The 22,958-nt window shown below is 34.0% G+C and overlaps 2 protein-coding genes across 2 annotated transcripts; one reads left to right on the forward strand and one right to left on the reverse strand.

Moving 5' to 3' along the window:
• The first annotated feature begins 4,842 nt into the window (after positions 1 to 4,842).
• On the forward strand, positions 4,843 to 9,189 carry LOC137387746 (transmembrane protein 11, mitochondrial-like). The gene is made up of 2 exons (XM_068074248.1): positions 4,843 to 4,940; positions 8,442 to 9,189. The coding sequence occupies exons 1-2, from the start codon at positions 4,933 to 4,935 to the stop codon at positions 8,926 to 8,928; spliced, it is 495 nt and encodes a 164-aa protein (XP_067930349.1). The 5' UTR covers positions 4,843 to 4,932; the 3' UTR covers positions 8,929 to 9,189.
• A 4,051-nt stretch (positions 9,190 to 13,240) lies between these two features.
• Positions 13,241 to 21,254, reverse strand: LOC137387831 (WSCD family member CG9164-like). Its single transcript, XM_068074343.1, has 8 exons — positions 21,134 to 21,254; positions 20,461 to 20,565; positions 19,226 to 19,384; positions 18,605 to 18,842; positions 17,906 to 18,006; positions 16,294 to 16,474; positions 15,327 to 15,402; positions 13,241 to 13,823 (listed from the first exon to the last, which is right to left on the reverse strand). The coding sequence occupies exons 1-8, from the start codon at positions 21,192 to 21,194 to the stop codon at positions 13,704 to 13,706; spliced, it is 1,041 nt and encodes a 346-aa protein (XP_067930444.1). The 5' UTR covers positions 21,195 to 21,254; the 3' UTR covers positions 13,241 to 13,703.
• Between the last annotated feature and the right edge of the window lie 1,704 nt (positions 21,255 to 22,958).

Consider the following 22,958-nt stretch of genomic DNA (forward strand, 5'->3'; position numbering starts at 1 on the left):
TGACTACAACTTGTTTATCATCTTCCCCTCATCTCTGAGCTAAGTAAAAAGGGATGTTCTAAACAGTTACTGTTTGAACTAACAGGGTTTTAGAATGCAAGCCAAAGAATGAAAATTCCTCTAATGAGAAGGCAGAGGATCTTATGAAAGCTATGTAGAAGAGGTCAACAATGCGCTTGCTGTCAGATGGTATGACAACAAAGCTGTCACCCTTCTCTTTTCATTGAAGGTAGTGTACAGCCCTTTGCTCAAGCCAAATGATACAACGAACCATCAAAATAGCATCGTTTCCACAACAAGCTTGCTGTGATACAGACAAATAACAAAAATATGGAAAGCATTGATTTGTTGGATTCATTTTTAGTAAAGTATGGTTTTGCCATAAAAAGTCGGTAAAAGTATCTCTACCTGTATTGGCATTTTTTGAAGGTAGCAGTAATCAATGCTTGGAATATCTACAGGCATGATAGTCGCCTTCTCAAGCTACCAACAATGAAGTATTAAATAAAGATAATTCCAAGCTGAAGTTGCTGACAGTCTCATTCATGTGAATGCTGCTGCCAAACAAGAACGACCATTTGCAGCAGGTGATGCTACTTCGTGCCCAACATGAGTTACAAAAATCAAAAAGGCCTGTGTAATGAAAATCGGGATTAAAACTTTGCTTGTTGGCCAATAAAGCTCCTGCAACAAGGTCGCTGCAATCTGTGCGAAAGAACAACTAACACAAGTTGTGAAAACGTGAAATAAGTCTCTGCTCTCTTGAAAAACAAAATTGTTTTCAGCGCCTATCATTGCAAGTGGATGGAGAGCTAAAGTTACTTTTGAACAGTGGATATTGCTCCAGTATTTAGTCCATTTATACCACATAGTGATGTAAACTTATTTACTCGTAATATATATATATATATATATATATATATATATATATATAATACAAGTAACTAAGTTATATATATATATATATCTCGATAAAGTCTTATCACTGTTTCGATGTCACTCATCACCAGAAGTGATACATAAAAGTCTGATTGCTATGTGTTGATTTTGGAAAATTACTCCCAACTAGTCCATCTGCTAGTGACCTTTTAACGATATAACGTTCCAGTAGAAAGTGATTGAAGAGATCATAAGATGCAGCATAAGTTGGCAATGACCTCTCCGTGAGTTGGCAAACCCCCTTGTTACAGGAGAACTCTATTATTGTTTTATCGGGTGTGATGCGAAATCCTGTTGTAATAATCAAATCATCTTTCCTAATGGCCATAAATGTCCTTCGTTCATCATCATGACAATAAAGAACTCTTCGGCCTTCTCTAGCCAATCTGTTAGATGACCTAGATGATCGAATTAGAAAAGCGTATTTTATATCTTGTTTGTTCAACTCATAAACCTCAACGCAGTAAAGCAAGCGATGTAAGGCTTTCTCTGGTAAAACAGCCAATTTCCTAACATCTACCTTGTATGTGATCGGGTTTCGATTAGATTCGAACTCAACAAAAGAGAGAGAAATACCTACACCTTAAACATTGTCGACAAGACCCAAAACTATTCTACAATAATTCCAAAATTGTGCAACAATGGGTGAATAAATAATTGTATACTGGTTGGCATATTCTTAATACAGTGCTGACTGTTGACAGCCATGAAGTATATTAGTTTATACACCTACTAGCTAAATGCCAGCATTGCACGGGTAATCAAAATGTGTTGAACTGAAAATTTTTTTAATCAAAGTATAGTACATTTACCATTCTAACTTTTAAATGAAGGTGTTTGTCAATTTTTCTGTGCGCTATAAGTTTGATTTGCCAGAAGGACATATGTTAACAGCACTTCGTGAAGGTCTGGGCAGGTATTTTAGAGCAGTTCAAGCGTGCAAGCTGAAGCTTGAAAACTGTATTTTGATAAATTTCCATTAAAGACTGTTATGTGTTATAAGTATGTACACAACTACTTCATAGTTTGGCAAGGTGATCACATGGTGTAGGGGCTAGTGTGCCTGTCTGCCACACTGAAGTTTGGAAGTTCAATTTCAGTGTGAAGCAGTTTTTTCATTCCCATACCTTTATTGTTATAACTGGACATGCAGACGACAGACCAACAAACATTTAGATGAGCTTTCCTCCTGAATGAGTAGTGGCAAATAATAGCAATATTCATGCATGTCATTTTGTGGTGTCTGGAGAAAATATATCAAGAAACAAGGATTTGATCATTTTATGTCATTAAAAAAGTAACCTGAATAACCTAAATCAAATCTGTCATTCATCTTTATTGCACCATGTATTCAGACAAGATAAAGGGCTATAACAAGGGTGACAACAGCCGAGGATGTCCTCAAAAGTCATAAACAAGTTGAAACCCCAACAGCGCTGTTAACATGTTAACATCATCAACAATATTCATGCAGTATTGAAAAGTAACCAAGCTAAAGCATATTGATTTGAGGCTCTCAAACCATAACTGGCCCGCACAACACTTTGGTTAATATCAAAGCCCTAAATCTGCAAAGCACTTATGAATATAAGCTATATACTTTCCAGCAACATATAGCAAAAGACATCAGTGCCAAAGAATTGTGCAAAATCTTTCTACTAGTATCATCTTTCCGTACCAAACAATCGGAGAGGTTGAGGAAAATTTATGCAGAGGCAGCCTGTCCATCATAGTGGGATCAGATTCTACTTGATATTTGCAACACGGATCTGGCTGCCAAGATATCAAATATACACCAGCGCATACGAAGCTTGCGCAACCTAATGGAATAATTATATAGAGTTTGTCTGTACGAGTAGAGACAGCTAGGGTCGAGAGTCCGCACAAAACAGCAGTTTTATGTAGAAAGTTTCCAAGAGAAATCCAACGCGCTGTTTCTAGTCCTAATTGTAACGGTTCGATAACAATGGTGTTGGATTCCACCTCCAACGCATGATCAAGCTCTGCTTCAAATTTTTCATCACCTGATTGGTCATAGACTTCCTGGATAATGAGATATTCTGGTCTATATAAACACTAGTAGAACGAATTTCTATTAATACGTGCATTATTATTCTATTAATTCTATTAATAATTGCACATTATTTAGGAATGTCAGGTTTTATCGCAAAATGCCAATGTTAGCAGTCAATGTGAGACAAAACTTTCACATTAGCACTTAGAGTTTGGCAAGCGCACCTGTATTCACAACAAATAACAGTGTCAAACATCAATTCACCTCTTGAAAAATAGTTTGCAGAATGTTTGTATATTTCAGCAAGCTGAAGTTGAAACAGCTAACTACTGTCATGCTCCCAGAGTCAGCAGCCTATAGGAAACGGCCCAAGCAATCGTGAAAAAATGTAGCTCATAGTATTTACGGATAGCAGTTATACATAATATGTATAACTTGTAATAACATGTATTGTACATGTGTATGAATAACAATATGTTATACACGCCTATTATGCATCTATAACTAATGTGACCTCAAAGTTGGAAATATTTTACTAAATTTTCAGAAGTTTCTACAAGTGTTCCGCTAGTGAATTGTTGAAACAAAATAGAGTAAACTTGAAATTTTGGGACAAAAACTGAGATAGCAGCTTCATCTGTACAACTTACCACTCAGCAAATGTCAAACAGGGTATTTACAAGTAATAATAATAACAGTGCAAACTTGCTTATCTGTTTCAACAAGAGAAAATATTCTGGAGACTTGCAGGCGTGCGTCAGAAATAGACACTATAGTGAAAAAGACAACTTTCCTGTTGTCTGAGCGCTACCCAAACTAGGTTAATAAATAATAAGTAATCTCGCTAATAAATAACTGAAGCAGCCGGCAGACCCGACAAAATAGTCATGTGAGTTCTAGCAAAAAAGGTCGCTAAGCTATTCAATTTCTGTTTCGCTGATAGGAGAATGAAAAATCGAGGACCCTAGATTAAACTGAAAATTCAAACCAAAATAGAATACATTGAGAATTGCTAGACTTTCTAAGCCATAAACTTATTAATGTGTTTGGATAGTGCAAGAGTCAAAGGGAAAGCTCCAAGCTATTTTTTGACTCTCAGTAAGTTACTAGTAGTGATTTTGAAGTAACGAATAGTAAATGATATTAAAGTGGTATTACAAAAGGCAGACAAGCAAGTAATGAGCCTTCACTATAAACCCAAACTTTGTCCCAGCAGATTGGAATGATAATCAAAGAAGAAATGTCATCAAACAAACTTTCTAATCTCTATTACTATCCTGTCAACTTTTCCCCTATGAGGTCGCAAAGTGGTAGCTTTTTGATATTTATATACAGATACATGATCTAAGTGTGAGTAAACCGGTTTGTTCTTTGAGTGATGTACTTTCTTGCCATACAACACTTGCAGTTTATCAGGGTAAAGAAGCCAGTTGAAAGCACTATAGTTCTTGACTGTTTGGTAAAAATCGTAGGAGCAATAAAAGAGATACAATTAGGCAATACTGTCACAATTATGTTGATACATTACACAATTAATATAGGGAAAACACTAGTGAGCAGCTGGTCTACCAAGAAGTTTACAATGATACAACAAGATTTTTGTTTGTTGATGTTGTGGTCTCTCCATTAAAGATTGTATGAAGCGGCCTGTTTGTTCGGAAACTATTGCATTTGTTTCCGGTTTTGCTCGCGAGACTTTTGGCTACACCGACAATGGCCTGGACTAGTTGTCCCATTTTTTCATAAATGGAAGCAACAACGTATTATGGGACCACAACCCGCTCTTCTAATCATTCCTCCGACAACAAAGAACTAAGGCTAAAGAAGATTTCGCACGGTTCGAAATGCTGATTATTACATTGTAAAATCGTATCATAAAGCTGTTTAATCGACCCGTTAATTTTAGTGTGCAGGGTACACGTTTAGCAAATCGAACTGCACTCTCGCAGTTTTAATTAGTTTGATGCTCAATAGTTTACATGGCCAAGTATGTATTCACTTTATTTATCGAGCATTCAATCGATGTCCAAATGATATATTGGGCAATAGTTAATTTTTGAGAAATAAACGCATGCAATTTGCTATCAGTTTGCTATCAAGTTGCTAATGCTTAGTTTGAAACCATTTATTATTTAGGATTATATAAATATTTGTACTTTGTCAAGTTGATATAATTATATAGTTTCAAATATCAGAAGGTTGTTGCAGACTTTTGGCTTCTAATTTTTTTCCGATTTACTCATCGATAAGCATAATCGACAATAGTAATCACAGAATCTTGCTCGCACAATTACCGTTTTAAACATTGATTCAGGTCGACTCGATAGTTCATTTAAGTTATTTATCACTTTAAGTTTTGTGCCATTAATCGCTCAGTTATAACTTTTTGAAAGAATTACACATTTGGATTCAAATATTTTCTCACTGCGCCTCTACATTCCAGTTAATCAAGAATAAGTTATTCAGTTCGGACTGATTGACAGGTTCAAGATGAAACGAAACTGATTGATTTTAGTTTGACCAATTATGATAAATGGAACCTAAAAGATTTGATCATTGCTTGTTTGATTCTACTAGTGATAATTTTAGTCACCAAACTACTTTTTGTTGAATAGTTCAAGATCAAGAATCTTTCCAACATAGATTTTTGCATGCTCACATCTTACCATTCCGTTTTACTATATTATAAACAAGGGACCTAAAGACTTTCAGACTTGGTTTGCGCCGCAACCATTCGCTTAAACTCCATACAGAGACTGATACATATTTACTGGATGTTATTTTGTAAGAGGCTGCATTCGGTTAAATCATTATGTTTAGGTTTTATATACAGTAAATACATAGCAGCACTTGTTTTGTCTTTTAATGGTAATGCCTCAAAGAATAAAAGGACGATTATTATGGAGGTAAAACTAGATACTAATATGACAACATAGTAATGTATGCAGGATGTTCTTGCTCATACTGAAGGGCGAGTTTCACTACATTTTTTCGGCGTAGATCAACGTCATAAGTTGGAAATCTGCTGGAATGGAATAAAAAAGCTTAGGGCAAATTGTGAAGTTAGCTATAAGTCACATCAACGGCAGTGAAACCCAAACTGGCTATTACATCTCTGCTTACAGCTATTCAAATGTTGGATTTGTCGAACTTGAGTAGCTTTCCAGTTTAAATCAAAGGGTTACAATTTGTGTTGTAAACAATATCGCATCAGGAGGCCAATTATAAGACAGCAAAAGACAATTAAGGATTTTTTCCAAGTAAAAAATTCCCCTTGATTTTAAAGTCCAATCTGATTTCATCACAGTAGCCGTTCAATATTTGCCAAAATGTAATGGTATAAATTTGAGTTCTATGTATACATGTGGCCTTTGAGTGACCAACTTGGCCATAGCTCTCCTGAGAGAGAGCCTGGTGAAAGTCGATCTCAGAAGTGAGTCTTCACCCAGACTTACTGCACTGCTGGCGACAATTACCAGACTGGCCTTGCTAATGCCGATTAGTTACAACTTACTGTCCAGAATCGCTATTATTGATAGATATTATTACATACAACATATAAAATGACCTATAAAATAGTACAATCGCAGCAACTATAATGGGAAGTCTTGGTGACATATCAAATTTCAACAGTCTTTCACTTGTCTATGACTGAAATAATTTTGGATCACGAGCTAACATCTTTGAAGTTTTTGTGGGTCATTACTCATCTTTTTATTTACTGCTAGTTTTTGACCTTCTGCTTTGGATATGTCCGCAAGGTTTGTCTTTCAATCTCAGATGCCCCGGGTATAGGCCCACATATCCAACAGCTGGGTCACTATATTTTCCCTAATCTTTTTCACCTCTAGACTGCCATCACTTAGCAAAGTTTTTTTGAGGAATTAGATACAATGACAATGTGTTCGTACTTAAATTGGTATAGCAAGATATGGTTTTATGAAGGATATTAAGCTATTTTGAGCAGTATTTCACCAAAGCTTCAAACAAATAATAACTGTGGCAATAACATCCTGTCTCATGTATTCAGTCTTTTGGTTAGTCAATTAGACAATTGGCTACGACTATAAAGACCATAGCTCTTGGTTGTCATCGACTTCTGCTGCATCTTATGCACAAATGAGTCGTACGATTATAACTTGTTTCACAAGCCAATGACTCTTGTTGAATACGAAGTCTTCTGTCTTATATACCCAAAACAGAAGACTTCATATTCAATGAGAGTAATTTCATCTTGAAACACTTTATAATCATGAGGCTCATTTGCGGATGGGCAGTAGCAAAAGTCGATGAAAAGCAAGAGCTGTGGTCATTATTGCTGTCACCCTCATAATCATTTTTGTGGGCAGCTGAGGCTGGTGATATAGACCACCTGAGTTGTGAACAACATGCTGCAATTCATTTTGTAAAAAGTACCACTGGTGGTGACAGGAAGGCCATCCGACCTTAAATTACTATTCCTACCAACCCAACTCCTGCAGATTAGATGGAACTCAGTAGGAAGATTGTTTTTACAAAATATGTAGACTTTTGTAAAAAAAAACTTCTACAAATGTAGAGAGTACTAAGATGCTTTGTCCTCTTCTTGAACTTATCCTATCGTTTACCTCTTTGCCAAATTATCGATAGATTTAATAATATTATAGTAAAACATATGTAATGTTTCATGATAATGCTTGTATTCACAGTGTTTTGATGCGAGGAAATTGTCTTGTAAGAATAAAATTAACAAATAATTCTGTCAAAATTAGTCATAAAAATTGAAATTTACAGACCATAGTATCTGGCGTACCATTTCCGTATCATTTTGTTGAATAACAAATACTTGGCATTTTGACCGGTAATTAGGACATTTTTATATGTAGACGATGTTTAGTACTTGGTCACATTTTAATTAGGGCTCATCAGTAATTAGGGCTCGTTTGATTTTTGACAAAATTCTTGGTTTATTATTTGCATTTGGGAGTCATCTTATTTTTCTAAATACTGGCAGATGTAAAGAAACGAGTTCGTCACTTTCTTCATAGCTGTTTAGAATTAAAGGTACTCAGATGCAAGTCTGCTGTGTTAATCGTAATTATTTATTTGTGTAAAGGTTATTTATTAGTGATATATTATTTATTTATTGGTTACACGCCATGAGTACGATGGGCTACATTTTTCTACGATTTAGCTATATACTATACTAATTTATACTATAAAGTAGTTCGCGGCTTAGGCAGTTTCATATGGGCTGCTGATTTGGAGAGCATGACAGTAGTTTTGCTTTTATCACTTCAGCTTGATGAAATATACAAACATACTGCAAAGTATTTTTGTGAGAAAGTGATTTGTGTTGTGATACTGTTATTTGTTGTGGGCCTGCTTGCTAAACTCCCAGGGTAGATGTAAAAATGTTGTATCGCATTGGTTTCTAACACTATTATTTTGGATAACAAACCTACTCTCCTGAATGATTTATTAATAGAAATTCATTTTGTTTATATAGGCCAGAATATCTCATTATCCGGGAGGTCTATGACCAATCAGGTGATGAAGAATTTGAAGCGGAGCTTGATCATGCGTTGGAGGTGGAATCCAACACCATTGTTATCGAACCCTTACAATTAGGACTAGAAACAGCGCGCTGGATTTCTCTTGGAAACTTTCTACATAAAACTGCTGTTTTGTGCGGACTCTCGACCCTAGCTGTCTCTACTCGTACAGACAAACTCTATATAATTATTCCATTAGGTTGCACAAGCTTCGTATGCGCTGGTGTATATTTGATCTCTTGGCAGCCAGATCCGTGTTGCAAATATCAAGTAGAATCTGATCCCACTATGATGGACAGGCTGCCTCTGCATAAACTTTCCTCAACCTCTCCGATTGTTTTGGTACGGAAAGATGATACTCGTAGAAAGATTTTGCACAATTCTTTGGCACTGATGTCTTTTGCTATATGTTGCTGGAAAGTATATAGCTTATATTCATAAGTACTTTGCAGATTTAGGGCTTTGATATTAACCAAAGTGTTGTGCGAGCCAGTTATGGTTTGAGGGTTTCAAATCAATATGCTTTAGCTTGGTTACTTTTCAATACTGCATGAATATTGTTGATAATGTTAACATGTTAACAGCGATTTGGGTTTCAACTTGTTTATGACTTTTGAGGACATCCTCGGCTATTGTCACCCTCGTTATTGCCCTTTATCTTGTCTGGATACATGGTGCAATAAAGATGAATGACAGATTTGATTCAGGTTCTTTTCAAAGAATTATGGGAGGAAAAAGAATGATTCATTCTAACAGTGGACTGGTAGTATATGTGGATAATAAGTTCGCAATAGTAAAATCTGACCAATTAGAAACCTTGAGATAACATTACATGTTTTGTGTTTAGCAGCCTTCTTCATATATTCACCGTATACATTGGCTAAGCTTTAGCAGCCTTGTTCAAACTTTTGCACAAAACTTCACTGTGGCAGACAGGCACACTAACCCCTACGCTATGCGGTCACCTTGCCATAGTGCGAAATAATTGTTTACATAGTTATAACACCTAACAATCCTTCATAGCAATTGATCAAAATACGCAGTCTTCAACCTTCAGCTTGCACGCTTGAACTGCTAAAAAATAAGTGCCCAGACCATCCCAAATTGTGCTATAAACATATGTATATCTCGCATAAACTTAATTAAACTTATAGTGTACAGAAAAATAAACACCTTCATTTAAAAGTTAGAAAGGTAAATGTTGTATATGTCGATTAAAAACAAGTTTTTTGTTCGAAAACTTTTTGATTTAGCTAGTAGGTGTATAAACTAATATACTTCATGGCTGTCAACAGTCAGCACTGTATTAAAAATATGCCAACCAGTATACAATGATTTATTCACCCATTGTTGCACAATTTTGGAATTATTGTATAATAGTTTTGTGTCTTGTCGACGATGTTTAAGGTGTTGGTATTTCTCTCTCTTTTGTTGAGTTCGAATCTAATCAAAGCCTGGATCACATACAAGGTGAACGTAGAAAAACTGGCTGTTTTACCAGAGAAAGCTCTACATCGCTTACTTTTCTACGTTAAGATTTATGAGTTGAACAAACAGGATATAAAATATGCTTTTGTCGTTCGATCATCTAGGTCATCTAACAGATCGGCTAGAGAGAGCCAAAGAGTTCTTTATTGTCACGATGATGAACGAAGGACATTTATGGCCATTAGGGAAGATGACTTGATTATCACAACAGGATTTCGCATTACAACTGATAAAACAATAATAGAGTTCTCCTGTAACAAGGATGTTTGCCAACTCATGGAGAGGTCATTGCCGACTTATGCTGCATCTTATGATCTCTTCGATCACTTTCTACTGGAACGTTATATTGCTAAAAGGTCACTAGCGGATGAATTAGTTGGGAGTAATTTTCCAAAATCAACGTATAACAATCAAACTTTTTATGTATCGCTCCTGGTTATGATTGACAGCGAAACAGTGATAGAACTTTGTCGAAGACAGTATCCAAACTGTTGTCAGAAGCCAATAACAACCACGAACCTTTGTCAAAATATTCGAGATTACTATTTAAATATGGTGAATGCTCTACGACAGCTATTTGCAGATATAGACAGCGAACAGATTCGTATAGATCTTTCACTTGTTGATCTGCAAGTCATACCACAAATAAAAAATAAGTCATATTTTCATAACTACACAGACAATACAGAAAATGGCTTAGTTCTAAAGCTAACTGAGGCTATTACTGCTGCTTTGACCTTGTCTAGAAAAGCACAAGGACAAAAAGAACAAACATTCGCTGCTACTATTGCTTTTGTTGGTCATGATATTCAAGGCAAAAATGGTCTTACCACAATAGGTGGTGCTTTTCCCGCTAGCGCGTGCACCAAGTATAAAATAGGACTGGTCGAAGAACGTTTTGGATACATCTCCTTCTTTACATTAGCGCATGAACTCGGGCATATTTTTGGGTCGGAGCATGATGGTGTTTATGCGGATTGTGGATCTACCACCAATATGCTTATGGGCTGGACTTTTAACAAAGATAATCCTGAGCTAGCATTTGTTTTCTCATGTTGTAGCCTCTCACAAATATATAACCATCTTCTTTCTGCTCAATGCGTTTTAAAACCATATGCGACAGGGAATGACCCTCTGCTGCCACTAGCTGACGAAAAAAAACTTGGTGAACTGTTGACACCTGATGAGTTTTGCGCATTCACAGAAGGAAGTGGCTACCAGACTTGTTTCTATCATAATGAAGCTGATGTTTGTAAGGGTGTGCCATGCATTGGTAGTAGCAGAAGATCCAAATGTAGAGTCAGCAAATCTACTCCGGTTTTGAACGGAATGCCATGCAGAGACAGTGAACACTGGTGCTTATATGGTGAATGCGTTAGAAAAACGTTAAAGGCAAACTTTAGCAGTGAATTGCAACACAATTGTGATGTCACCCATATTCCAAGACAACATACTCAGCCTAAAGAAAAAACAAAACCTTTTTATGCCTCATATGGAGGTTGGATAAAGCTACTACTGGTTATTTCTGGCTACTGCTCGTTCGTTGTTGGACTCACTTCTTTTGTACAAAATAAAATAGGAATCAGGAAACCATCAAATAAGGTTGCTCCTGATGAAGTTGAAAAAGAGGGTCAATTAACAAATAAATAATACAAAATCAGCAATCATGGTACTATCAGTAACAACACATGTGTAAGCTACTTCTGGCTACTGTAAAAATATGGCCAATTACTTTGTTGTGTATGTGAAACACAATTCATGAAAGATGTGCTTTGAACTTAGAAAATTATTTTTCTTGTTATTTTAATAAATGTTGATGTGTTGCTATCTGCTACATAAGCGTCTAGTTTAACAGAAGTTCAAAGAGACAATCGGTAACTGAAAAACTGAGCAAGTCAGAACTGAGGTGTTGATAGTAGCTGTCGCATTATTGTCAATTTCTTGGTAGACCAGCGTTTACTAGTGATTTTCCATGTTAATTGTGCAATAAATCAACATAATTATAGCTGCATTGTCTAAATGTATCTTTTCTATAACTCTTATGATTTTTGTCAAACAATCAATAACTATCGTGCTTCAACTGGCTTCTTTACCATAATAAATTGCAAGTACCTGCAAGAAAGTATCATTTCTCAAAAAACAAACTGGTTTACTCAAATTCAGGTCATGTATCTGTCCATAAATGTTCAAAAGCTACCACACTGCAACCTCATAGGGGAGAAGTTGACAGGATAGTAGTAGTGATTAGAAAGTTTGTTTGATGACATTTCTTCTTTGATTATCATTTTAAACAAATGTGACAGTGTTTGGGTTTATAGTGAAGGCTCATTACTTGTTTATCTGCCTTTTATAATACCACTTTAATATCGTTTACTATTCGTTAATACAATATTACTGCTAGTAACTTACTGAGAGCGAAAAAATAATTTGGACCATTCCTTATAACTATTGTACTACTTGAACGTAATAACAAATTTATGGAATAATAAATCTAGCAATTTCTAGTGTATTGGTTGGATTTATTAGCTTTATCCAGGGTTCTGCAGTGCTAAGTAGTGGAGAGTCTCGTGACCAAAACCAGAAACAAAAACACCAGTTTCCAAACAAACAGGACTTTTTACTTGTATATAATTTTCAATGGAGAGACCACAACATTAACTTTAGCTAAAGTAACTGTCATTTTCAGTGGCTCTAAAATTTATTACTGCAGTATACACCATTTAAAATAGGACAAAATCCGCTACAAAGTAATGCCAATAATTTTATTATTTAAGACAACATAACTCTTTTTAAGCTAAAGTCAAAGCACACGGCTTACCTAAATTGGCATTGAGCTCAAATTCTTTGTAAGTTTTGCATCCGCAACCAATTTCTGGTTTAGCTTTTCACAGAAATAATGTTTTATGACAAAATTGACAGTTTAGTACGACAAAATGTTTTTTTTGTGTCCAACACTCTGCGTGGGTTTATTAATGTTTTAATAATAAATAGAGAATCCTGATGAATATATTTAATTGCTTTCATTGTTAACTAGTTGGGATGAGCGACTGCTTTGTCTTTTCATATTTTTAATAGTCCTGGCTTGTTAAAATAGGGAACAGAGTTCAAGAAAGGTGAAACCATACCGATTAATATTAACGCTCTGAACAGCACTAACAAACAACAAGTACTAGCCTACTAGCCACTGCTAGCAAGAATCTCCAATTTTTTCCTAGCGGAAAAGTAACAACACCATTTGTCATAGTAGTTTGTCTTTATTGTCAAATTCAAATCTTGTTCAAATGCGGGTTGAGAACTTGAGGTGTTCAATTGACTAAAGATAAGTCATTGTATTGGAATTAGCCAAAAGACATATTGTGGCTTTGTAAAAAATTGGTTTTTGGTATAAAAGTTCACAATATAAAATCATTGGGCGAGGTGTGAGGAAAAAACAGAATTATCTAAAAACAAGCTATAAAATACTAAAGTATAACTAGCATTGATTTTTCAAGTATCGTTATTTGCGAGAAGGCAACTAGCTAGCATTCAAGAAATAGAAAGTTTGGATTTTTATTTTACATTAAGTATTTGGTTTTAATTCTTAGGTACGTTACTTGAATATACACAAAATGTTATTAGTACAGTTTTGATATAAATTTACACAAGGTATCTATTTGTACTTTTATAATTTAGCCTATAATATCACATTATCATTTAAAAGACTTAATGCTGATTCTCTATCAGCCTATCTACCCTCTATCTAACATCAGACCTTGGTTTGGGTAGCGCTCAGATAACAGGACATTTGTCTTCTTGACTATAGCTTCTAATTTCTGACGCACACCTCCGAGGCTCTGGAATATTCTTTCCTGTTGAAACAGATAAGTTTGTACTGTTATTATTATTACTTGAAAACACCCTGTTTGACATTTGCTGAGTGGTAAGTTGTACAGATGAAGCTACTTTCTCAATTTCTGTCCAAGAACTAAGTTTAAGCAAATTTGTTTCAAATTTTTTTGTAGAAGAATTGCAGAACTTTGTGTAAATTGTGAAGTAGAATGTGTGCTTTTCTGAATTTTCTAATGTTAGAAAGTTTAGTGAAAAGCATAGGCATTACAAGAAACAAAAATATTAATGCAAATTCAAGTAGAAAAAAGATATTCATGCCTTAATGGGCGCAGTTCACATTCAATCATTTAATTTTGAAATGTGCTTTTGTGAAAGAGTGTGTTTACACTGCTGACACTGTTTTCACTTAACCCAAAAAAGGAAGGTACATGTATATGCGTGCATTGCGAATAATTTTTAAAAATCAATTCTCAACAATCATTCAAAAATTAGCTTATATGAATGCACTTTTTGAAAGGTGTATTAGCCTAAAATGCCATTAACTGTGCTAGTGTAGCACCATCGTACTAACTTCATATATGTTGATGGAACTTTAAACAGAGAGTCCTCAGGCTACAAAAATTTTGACCTACACCGTTTCGAAGTTACAAATACACCTGATGAAAATATCTAAAATAATACTTTGTGTAGTTTTGTCTTAGCTTCAATTATGACATAAGCGACGCAAACAATTTTTGCCTGTAACAATACGCTTTATTGACCTTATGGTAGAAGACAGCATCAGTGTGTCATTTAATTTCAGGTATGCACTATTCTGATTATGCCTGACGGTTTTCATTATTTGGCCTTTTCGAGTGGATTTTAATTACGATTCCAAGGGGCAAAGCTGATTATTCTAATGGAAATAATCAAAGAAAGGAATGGTACAACTTAGTTTCAGTGATACCTGTTGTGGTTGTGCCGGACAGTTCTCACTTTGTCGCCGGTTAGAGGTTTTTTATTTTTAACCTTTATTATGACTCCAAAGCCAAAGACAAGCATAAAGAAAAATAAAACTGGAAAAATGAAAAAGAAAAAAAAAGATACATGAAAAATAAAGGTCTTCATAGACGTTAAACTAGATATTAGTGAGAGAACAGCATATTTTTTCCAGAATGTTCCAACTCACACTGAAATTTGAGCCACACAGCAACTTTTTTAAATGTATCAACGTCATAAGTAAAAGACCCCATGTAATGGCATAAAATATCTTAGTTCAAAGCTGTAGTGAAACTGCAAACCCAACATAGATAACAAAACTCTAACACATGCCACAATTTTTGAAAGACCATTCAGATCCCATGTTTCTACACAATATAATAGGAAGCAACTTGGAAAAGCACAGAAAGAACTGCATCAGGTGTACAGACCATTAAATCAAAGTTACACATGCCAACGATTTCATAACCTCACCTCGAAGAACTACATCAGGTGTACAGACCAGTAAATCTAAGCAACACATGTCAAGTATTTCATAACCTCACCTTATAAGCGTCAACATCACTTCGTTTTCTTTTTAGAATTTTATTGTAAGGGTACCTCATTTTACAGCAATGATCTCTAGAAAAGAATACAGTATAAATGTTGGTGTGCCACCTAAATGCTTAACTTTTGACAAAGGCTCATCTTAATAGCTAACCTGGATATTTGAGAAAAACTAAGCACAAATTTTTCGTATTTTTCTTTAATTGTACCAAAGAATTCTATTGACTACACTGTTCCTCTAGTACTTAGAACTTAAATGTTATAATATTATATGTTCCCTTGGTTATCATTGGTATACATGTAGTATGATAACAACGCCTCCTTAACGCCGTATTTTTACTATCTTAGCTTATTTTTTTATTTTTACTAGAATCTACTTTCTGTTTCTTTGTTACATTTTCCACTTTTGTTTACATAACCAAAAAAATTCACTCAATTAGAAAAGTAAACACATTCAGACAGAATTTAGTACACATATATGGAATTTGAAAGACAAAGAACTTTGAGACAACTTAGAGACTAAAGCGCATGCCCAATTCTACAACAGAACAAAACACTGCAACTTATCCCTATTAGAAAAATATTACATAATGTTCAAACCAGAACTGGCAGCAATAAACAAAAGGAACGACTTGACATCAAAAAGCAAGCATGCGCAGAGTTATCTTCTCCAAAATTTAATAGACACTGCCATCACCAGGCCATCTTTCCAAAACCATCAGTCATAGCCCAGCGCAAAACAATGTGGTAGTTGTCGCAAAATGATTTTAATCAAAGATGGTGTAGTTTTAATATACTCATCTTGCGGAGTTTGCATTTCTCTCTTTTAACTTAATTTCTTTAAGACTTGTATATATGTTTATTTATTTACATACATTTATTTAAATGTTTTTATATATATATTAAAAACTTGACATAAAACTATATATAAAACTTGAAACTTGGCAGTTTAACATTTCCATTCACCTGAGACTGGCATCATTGAAGCGGTAACCAAAAAATCTCTGCATCTCCTCAATTTCTCTCCCAGTATCAGCTCTGACGTTATTATATATCATCACATGTAGTGATCCATTGTATGCTTCCAGCCAGTAGTGCATGTGGTGTGACCATGACGTGGCATAGGAGGTGAGGTATTTCAAGTAAGCTGGAAACAATAGGTGACACTGAGACATGGTTGAGTTTACAAAAATCATTACCAAGGTTCACAAGGTTAGATGCCTACTAAAGGAGTTTACTATTTGGCAGTCAATTTTTATGTCTAGCCAGCCGCACATGAAATCATAACCAGCTTCAATGACATCAACTCTACTCTAGTTATGCTACCGCTTATATCCCTGTAAAATGACTTATAATTTAAGTACTTTCAAACCATTTTATTACATTTTTCTTCCTGGCTTGTAGATCTGACCATCAATAAGAGATTCTATTAATCTGACTTTGTCAGAATAAACTTTTTACTAATGTACAGTATTATATTTATATGTTTACATTTGTTGTTTTTCTTTTTGCTGCTTGAAATAAGAAAATAGTTTTTACTATAATAATAGCTGTGTTTGTCCGTTTTGTCTAAAGCCACACTAAGAGTGTCCGGTAATAAAACACAGATATGCAGATTACTAGCCAAGCGCACTACCAACTGCCCAGCTCAAATACCTCGCAGCACCACGGAATAACTGTGCATATGTTTATTAAATTTGATGATCTCTCAATAGCATGAGACTGCCAGTGTTCTAGCACGAATAGTTAAACCAAAAACGGTTTTTGCAGCCAATAAATGTAGAAAGGTGTTAACAAAATATTTGTATAACTTCATAAATCGCTTGGAGGTAAACACAAACAGTGGAAATAATGTGATCTGTTTACATCATGAGCCGTTAATATTTAAATGCATTGCTATTGACGTGCTTTTTGAAGCGCATGCATGTAGGTGACACAACATGTTTATAACATTGCTATAGATTGACTATCTGAATTTATCCAATTCAACCTGAAACAAACCTTTCCAAATTGATGTTTAAAAGAAGTACTTGGTAAATAACATGAAAAGTGCATTTATATGCTGCAAATTTTTGTTATGTAATACCAGACTTTTCTTACTGAAGACAACTTTGTTTTGTGAGTGTCTGGCTTCAATTGATATCAAAAATGATTATATAATATTCTTGCGGCTACATATCTTTCATTAACATAAAAAGGTAAATTCTACTGTCTACATTTCAGAATACGGAACAAGTGAATTTTAGGCTGCTGCCTCTGTCAAGTCAATATAATGAATGTAAAAATAATATAAAAATAAAATTACATATAAAATTACATTAAATAGTAGTAATTACCAGCTATTTGTTGATAATCAGATTGTGAACACTGAGTTACCTTTTGACAAGTATATTAGTACATTCTTTGCTAGTAAACTAGTTTAGGATCAACCGATTTTAAACTAGTAAACTAGTTTAAACCGGTTGGATAACTAGTTTAAACTGGTTGAATAACCTATTTAAATTAGGAAGTTCATTTAAATTGTTTGGATCGCCACTTTAAACTAGTTTACTAGTGTAGAGGTTAAACTCTTACTAACCAGGGTTGGTAGAATTGGTACGAGGGTTAAAGAATTTGTCTATTGTCACTCCCTCAATTGATAGCTTTGTATTGTTGCTTGACTGTTGTGAAACGAGGCGCCTAAAATGACAACAATTATTAAGTCTGATATAAAAATACAAATTAATCAGTAGTTTTCACAAGGCTTTTATAGATGCCAAAAGATCACAATATGTGAAAAGACTTTCTCAGCACCTCTGATTATCTCTAATGGCACTCAAGGCTGGCAGGAATTTAGTATTTACGTCTATAGTATTTAAGTTTTCTGTAATGTTGGTGGTGCTACTTACAAACTGTAAAGCAACTAAATTAATAAAGATAAATGCACAAAAACTCAATAATCGGAGTGCTATAAATTCTAAACTAGTTAGCGTATAAACTTGGCTAATCTTGTGTACCTGTATGTACCTAGTCATAATTTGACCTTTGACCTTAATTTGACATACCTTGACCGATTTGAAAGAGTTTGTTATACTTTATTGTATAAAGAAACAGTTAACTAAAAATGAGTTAACAAAACTTTTGAGAATAATTCAATTTAAACTATTCCAGGCTGACATTTGACCTTAAAAAACTTACCTCTTATTCGATGACTTAATTTTTGCATTCACGCTTGCTTTTATATTCAGCAAACTACCTCTCATATTAATTAAATTACTTTTTATATTCAAAAACTTACCTTTTATATTCAGCAACTGCAGCATCATATGGATGGCGCAAGAGTAAGGTTGCCCTTACAGAAGAATTATAAGCCAAAGGATTCTTTGCGTACCACGGCTCATGGGTTTTAAGGAACAGGCACGTGGATGTTTCTCTTTTCATCTTATTCATAGTATTACTAAATTTCGTAGAATTCTCACCAATCCATAAATGGTGGGTTCTTTGCAGTTTGCCGTAGATTTCACAAGTATAGTCGCCTAAAATATAGCTACATTTTCACTGCTGAAACTAAAACTTTTGGACTTTATCCTCTTAATCTGAGTGTAATCAATGAATGTTTTTGACAGCATACAATTATGAGCAATTAACATACAATCAACAATTATCAATAATAATTAATCAATAATCATACAATTATCAGGAAATGGGTTTTGTGTAGCCTTTTAATGTGCAAGATACTTTCAAGGGTTTGTAAAATTGCAAAAAGCCAATAATTTGAGTTTTTATATCAAATGACTCAGATAATCTTGAATGAAGTTTCTAAATTATTATTAACACTGGAGAACCCAGCTGATTATCAAATATTATTCTTGATAAACAGATGATTAACAAGGTAGAAATTCAGACAGACAATACTCACTATTTAAGGATGCAAGCCAGAGTATCCAATCGTTTCCACTCCCTGGGGAGCCAGAAACAAACTGTAGAGGAAATTCTGTTGGCGATTTATCTTTGTTAACTTTGACACTTTTACACACAGCCTCAGAGATGGAGATATTGCAACACACTGGTTGGCACCCTGTCATATCATTAAATATCAATAAGTGATACTCATTTTCATAGCCAAAAAAGTTTATCAAATTATATATTTTGGCGCAACTCCAAGCTGCACCATATGCAATGACTAAGGCATCAAAAAGTCACACATGAAATACACATAAAATCGAGGACAGTTGCAAGGCTTTATTAGATTTACCTCTGTTGGCTCTCAATAATTACAAAGTTAAGATATTAAACAAGAAAAGAGTCAGTATATGTTATCAAAATTATTTTGCCTTTCTAAATCTTAATAAAGGTTTATCGACTTTTTTCATTGTACAGGATTCCGTGTTTGTTAACTAAAGTTAGTTAGCTGAAATAGAAGATTGTTAAGTGAGCAGATAATAGTAATAGAGCTTTTATCCACTTGGCTAACTACCACATAAAATTTACTGCTGTGTTAATTATACTTAACAAGTAAACAACATCACAACCACAAAGATATGCAAAAAATACTAAAAAAACAAAGTTCATACTACTTTTTAAATGCTTCAAAATTATATATGGCTTTAACCAGTTCTCTATTATAAGGTCTATAGAATAGGCTTTAGAAAACTAAGCTATAATATTTTGGTGAAAATACTAAGATAGCAAATTTTTATTTATTGAGTTAATACTTGAAATGACAAAAACTAGAATTAGTAATTACAAAAAAACCATTTTGGTAAACTCCCACCATCAATAGAATGCCTATTTTCCACAGGCTTAAAAAGATTATCAGAATACATTTTAAAATTTGGCTAATAAGATTGGAGAAAATGTTGACACCTTAATGCTATTTTGTCCTCTTACAGTCTGATGATAAAACAATATAGAACATGTATCTAACGAAGATTTCGTTGATAGTGAAGGTTAGCCTGAGATCCCCTCAACCTAAAAGTGTTAACCTAATACTGCTTTCAGCTTGTTCAAATTTTAACAGGTTTTATTTTCTAACTACTACTTAAAGTTTGAAACTTTTCAAAATTAAAATCAACATCTCTTTAAAAAAATTAATTTTTTAAAAGTGTAAATAATATATTGAAAATGTTATCAAATAAGTATAAGAGTTTTTACCTGTTTTGGATTGGCTGGAATCGGATACATTGGTATAAGCAAAAAACTGAATACTGTTCTTCTTAATCAAAAGTTCTGTTGTCTGGGAGCTTATAGTAATCCAATCTGTAGAACCAGTAAACAATCATAGACAAAAACCCTATATATAAAACTGTTTGCTCATACACAAAAGTTTGCAAACCATGACCATAATTAGACCATACTAATCCCATAAAATGACCCATACTATAACAGCTATTAAATTTGATGTTTTCAGTGATTCATGTTGGCGCTAGAATTAAGTGAATACATGTATCTTTCATTTCTAATGGTATTGACTTTGAAGCAATAAGTCATATCTATTATTAGGCTTGTACTTTATTAGAATACTTTAAGAAAATATCCGTATCTTACAAGTATAGCTGATGCCAAACAACACTTGTGACAATATAAGTAAATATCGACAAAGCATTCTACAGTGTTTAGATATGGCTGTAAGCATCTCACCATTACCTGACTACTAACCTGAAAGTTACACATTTTTTGTGTCATTTGTTCAAACTTTTACATTTTTTTATGAAAGAACCTTGAAATATCCTCAGCATTTTTGGTAAAATACTTACCATTACATGTACACAGTATAATGACGCTTGAAAGCTAGGGTCAGATGCTAATACAAACGCAGACGACTTACAGAGCAACAGTGAAGTAAAGCAAATGGATAGAATCAGCATAACCAATCTACATCGTGTCATGTTACTTGTAAATATATCTTCTTTTTACAATCCGTACAAATTGGAAAATTTGATATACCAGCTTTTCCTTCTTGTAAAACGTCTTCTGTAAAAAAGAATATTTTGGAGTTAGTAGCAATGAAAGACTTGAGAATATAAAAAAGTATTACATTCTCACCTTCCAACTTCAGCTAAATGTGATTATGTAGTGACCCTGTACACTTTATGTGTGCTTTAAGCAACAATTGTATAATGTACATGTATAATAAACATGCAATAGGTAAGTGATATCTTTGGTACATGATGACACAAACGAGATATCGGTAGATATTACCTGAATGCATTCATACTTGCAATGAAGATAATTTAGAGTTAAAAAATTTAATACTATATGATGCCAACAAAGCATGTTGAAAATATATGAAGAATGAATGAAAATATCTCATTCAATGCACACAATATGTTAGAAATTATTAAAATAAATAGGATTATGACCTAAACAAATGCATGTTTGTATACGAAGTGATCATTACTCATGTTACATAATGTATTATTATTATCAAGCTTAACAAAAGGTACCACTTACTGACTAATGAGTAGAACTGAGGTAAAGCTGTATATCTAACACGTGCTACAGTAGATGGTGTTAATATCAAAGCACAGGGCCTACTGTGATATTGACCTATGCATTTAGAGAATTACTCGTCTAATGTTACATCGCGTAATAGCTTCAAAATGTACAGTTTACACAAGCTACTAACAACAAAAGACTACACGGGTGTGTGTAAACTCATCAGATAAGGTCAATAAACTTAAGCATCTTAAGGGGACTGCTTTGAATAGTTTACTCGAGTGGACACTGCAATATAATAGTTGATACGTTATACTGGTGAAATCTGGTGATAGTTTATAACACTCATTATTTCTGAACCTTGCAATTCAAATTAATTCAAAACTTGATCTGGATATGTTTAGAGTAAATGTGGCTAGCATTTAGCTAAACAAACTACATGTATTTCTAGTTGTTAAAAACTAAGTGAAGAGTTTGATAGAGACTGCGTTGTAGCTTCTATTGCCTTAAAAACATTATAAATCCTCTTTGGAAGACTGTATTGTATTCCATCAGCTTTATTCCCTAAGAGCTTAGCATTTATTCGATACAGAATCATGTCTTGCCATGTTGCGCTTCTTCACAGACTAGAATAGCGTTCTTTTCTTATAGTATAAAGTTTTATGTTTATCACTGAACACTAGTGGACCTGTGTGTAAAGTTACCGATTGTAAGCACTGCTTTTTAAGAACTGACCTGTATTGATTACACTATTATACAAGCGATGGTTTACTTTTATACTTGTATAATAGACATGCTTAATTGTGCATATTTCATCTCTTCTAGTTTATTAAATACAGCTCATCGAAAAGCTCTTATATTGTTGATACAAAGCAAACCTCTTCGCTGCTAATGTTTGATTAGTTGGAGCACCCAGAGTCTTAATGTTGATACACTTCCCTTGTGATCAATATTTTTAAGTAGACTTCCTTTATAGCATCAGTCGGTCGTAGTACTAAGTGATATCTTAGTATCACTTAGTATTCTTCAATATCTGATTTACTTAATAGCTGATTAGCCAAATTACTCATCCAAGTAGCAAATAAAACAAAAATGGAATTATTTTATTTTTCTTTTATTTTGGAATTTATTTTAAATACCCACACATAAAATTCTTTTTGAAAAGTTTGTCATAAATTTTGTCATGCAGAAAAAAATGATCTTACTTATGTTTT

This window comes from Watersipora subatra, chromosome 2 (genome assembly GCF_963576615.1).
Source record: "Watersipora subatra chromosome 2, tzWatSuba1.1, whole genome shotgun sequence".
NCBI lineage: Eukaryota > Metazoa > Bryozoa > Gymnolaemata > Cheilostomatida > Watersiporidae > Watersipora > Watersipora subatra.

Coding starts and splice junctions, on each gene's coding strand:
- LOC137387831 (XM_068074343.1), bottom strand. CDS start 21,194: ATGACACGATGTAGATTGGTTATGCTGATTCTATCCATTTGCTTTACT. Junction 20,566..21,133: donor CTTTACTTCACTGTTGCTCT/GTAAGTCGTCTG, acceptor CTGGTTCTACAG/ATTGGATTACTATAAGCTCC. Junction 15,403..16,293: donor TTCAATGATGCCAGTCTCAG/GTGAATGGAAAT, acceptor ATTCTTTTCTAG/AGATCATTGCTGTAAAATGA.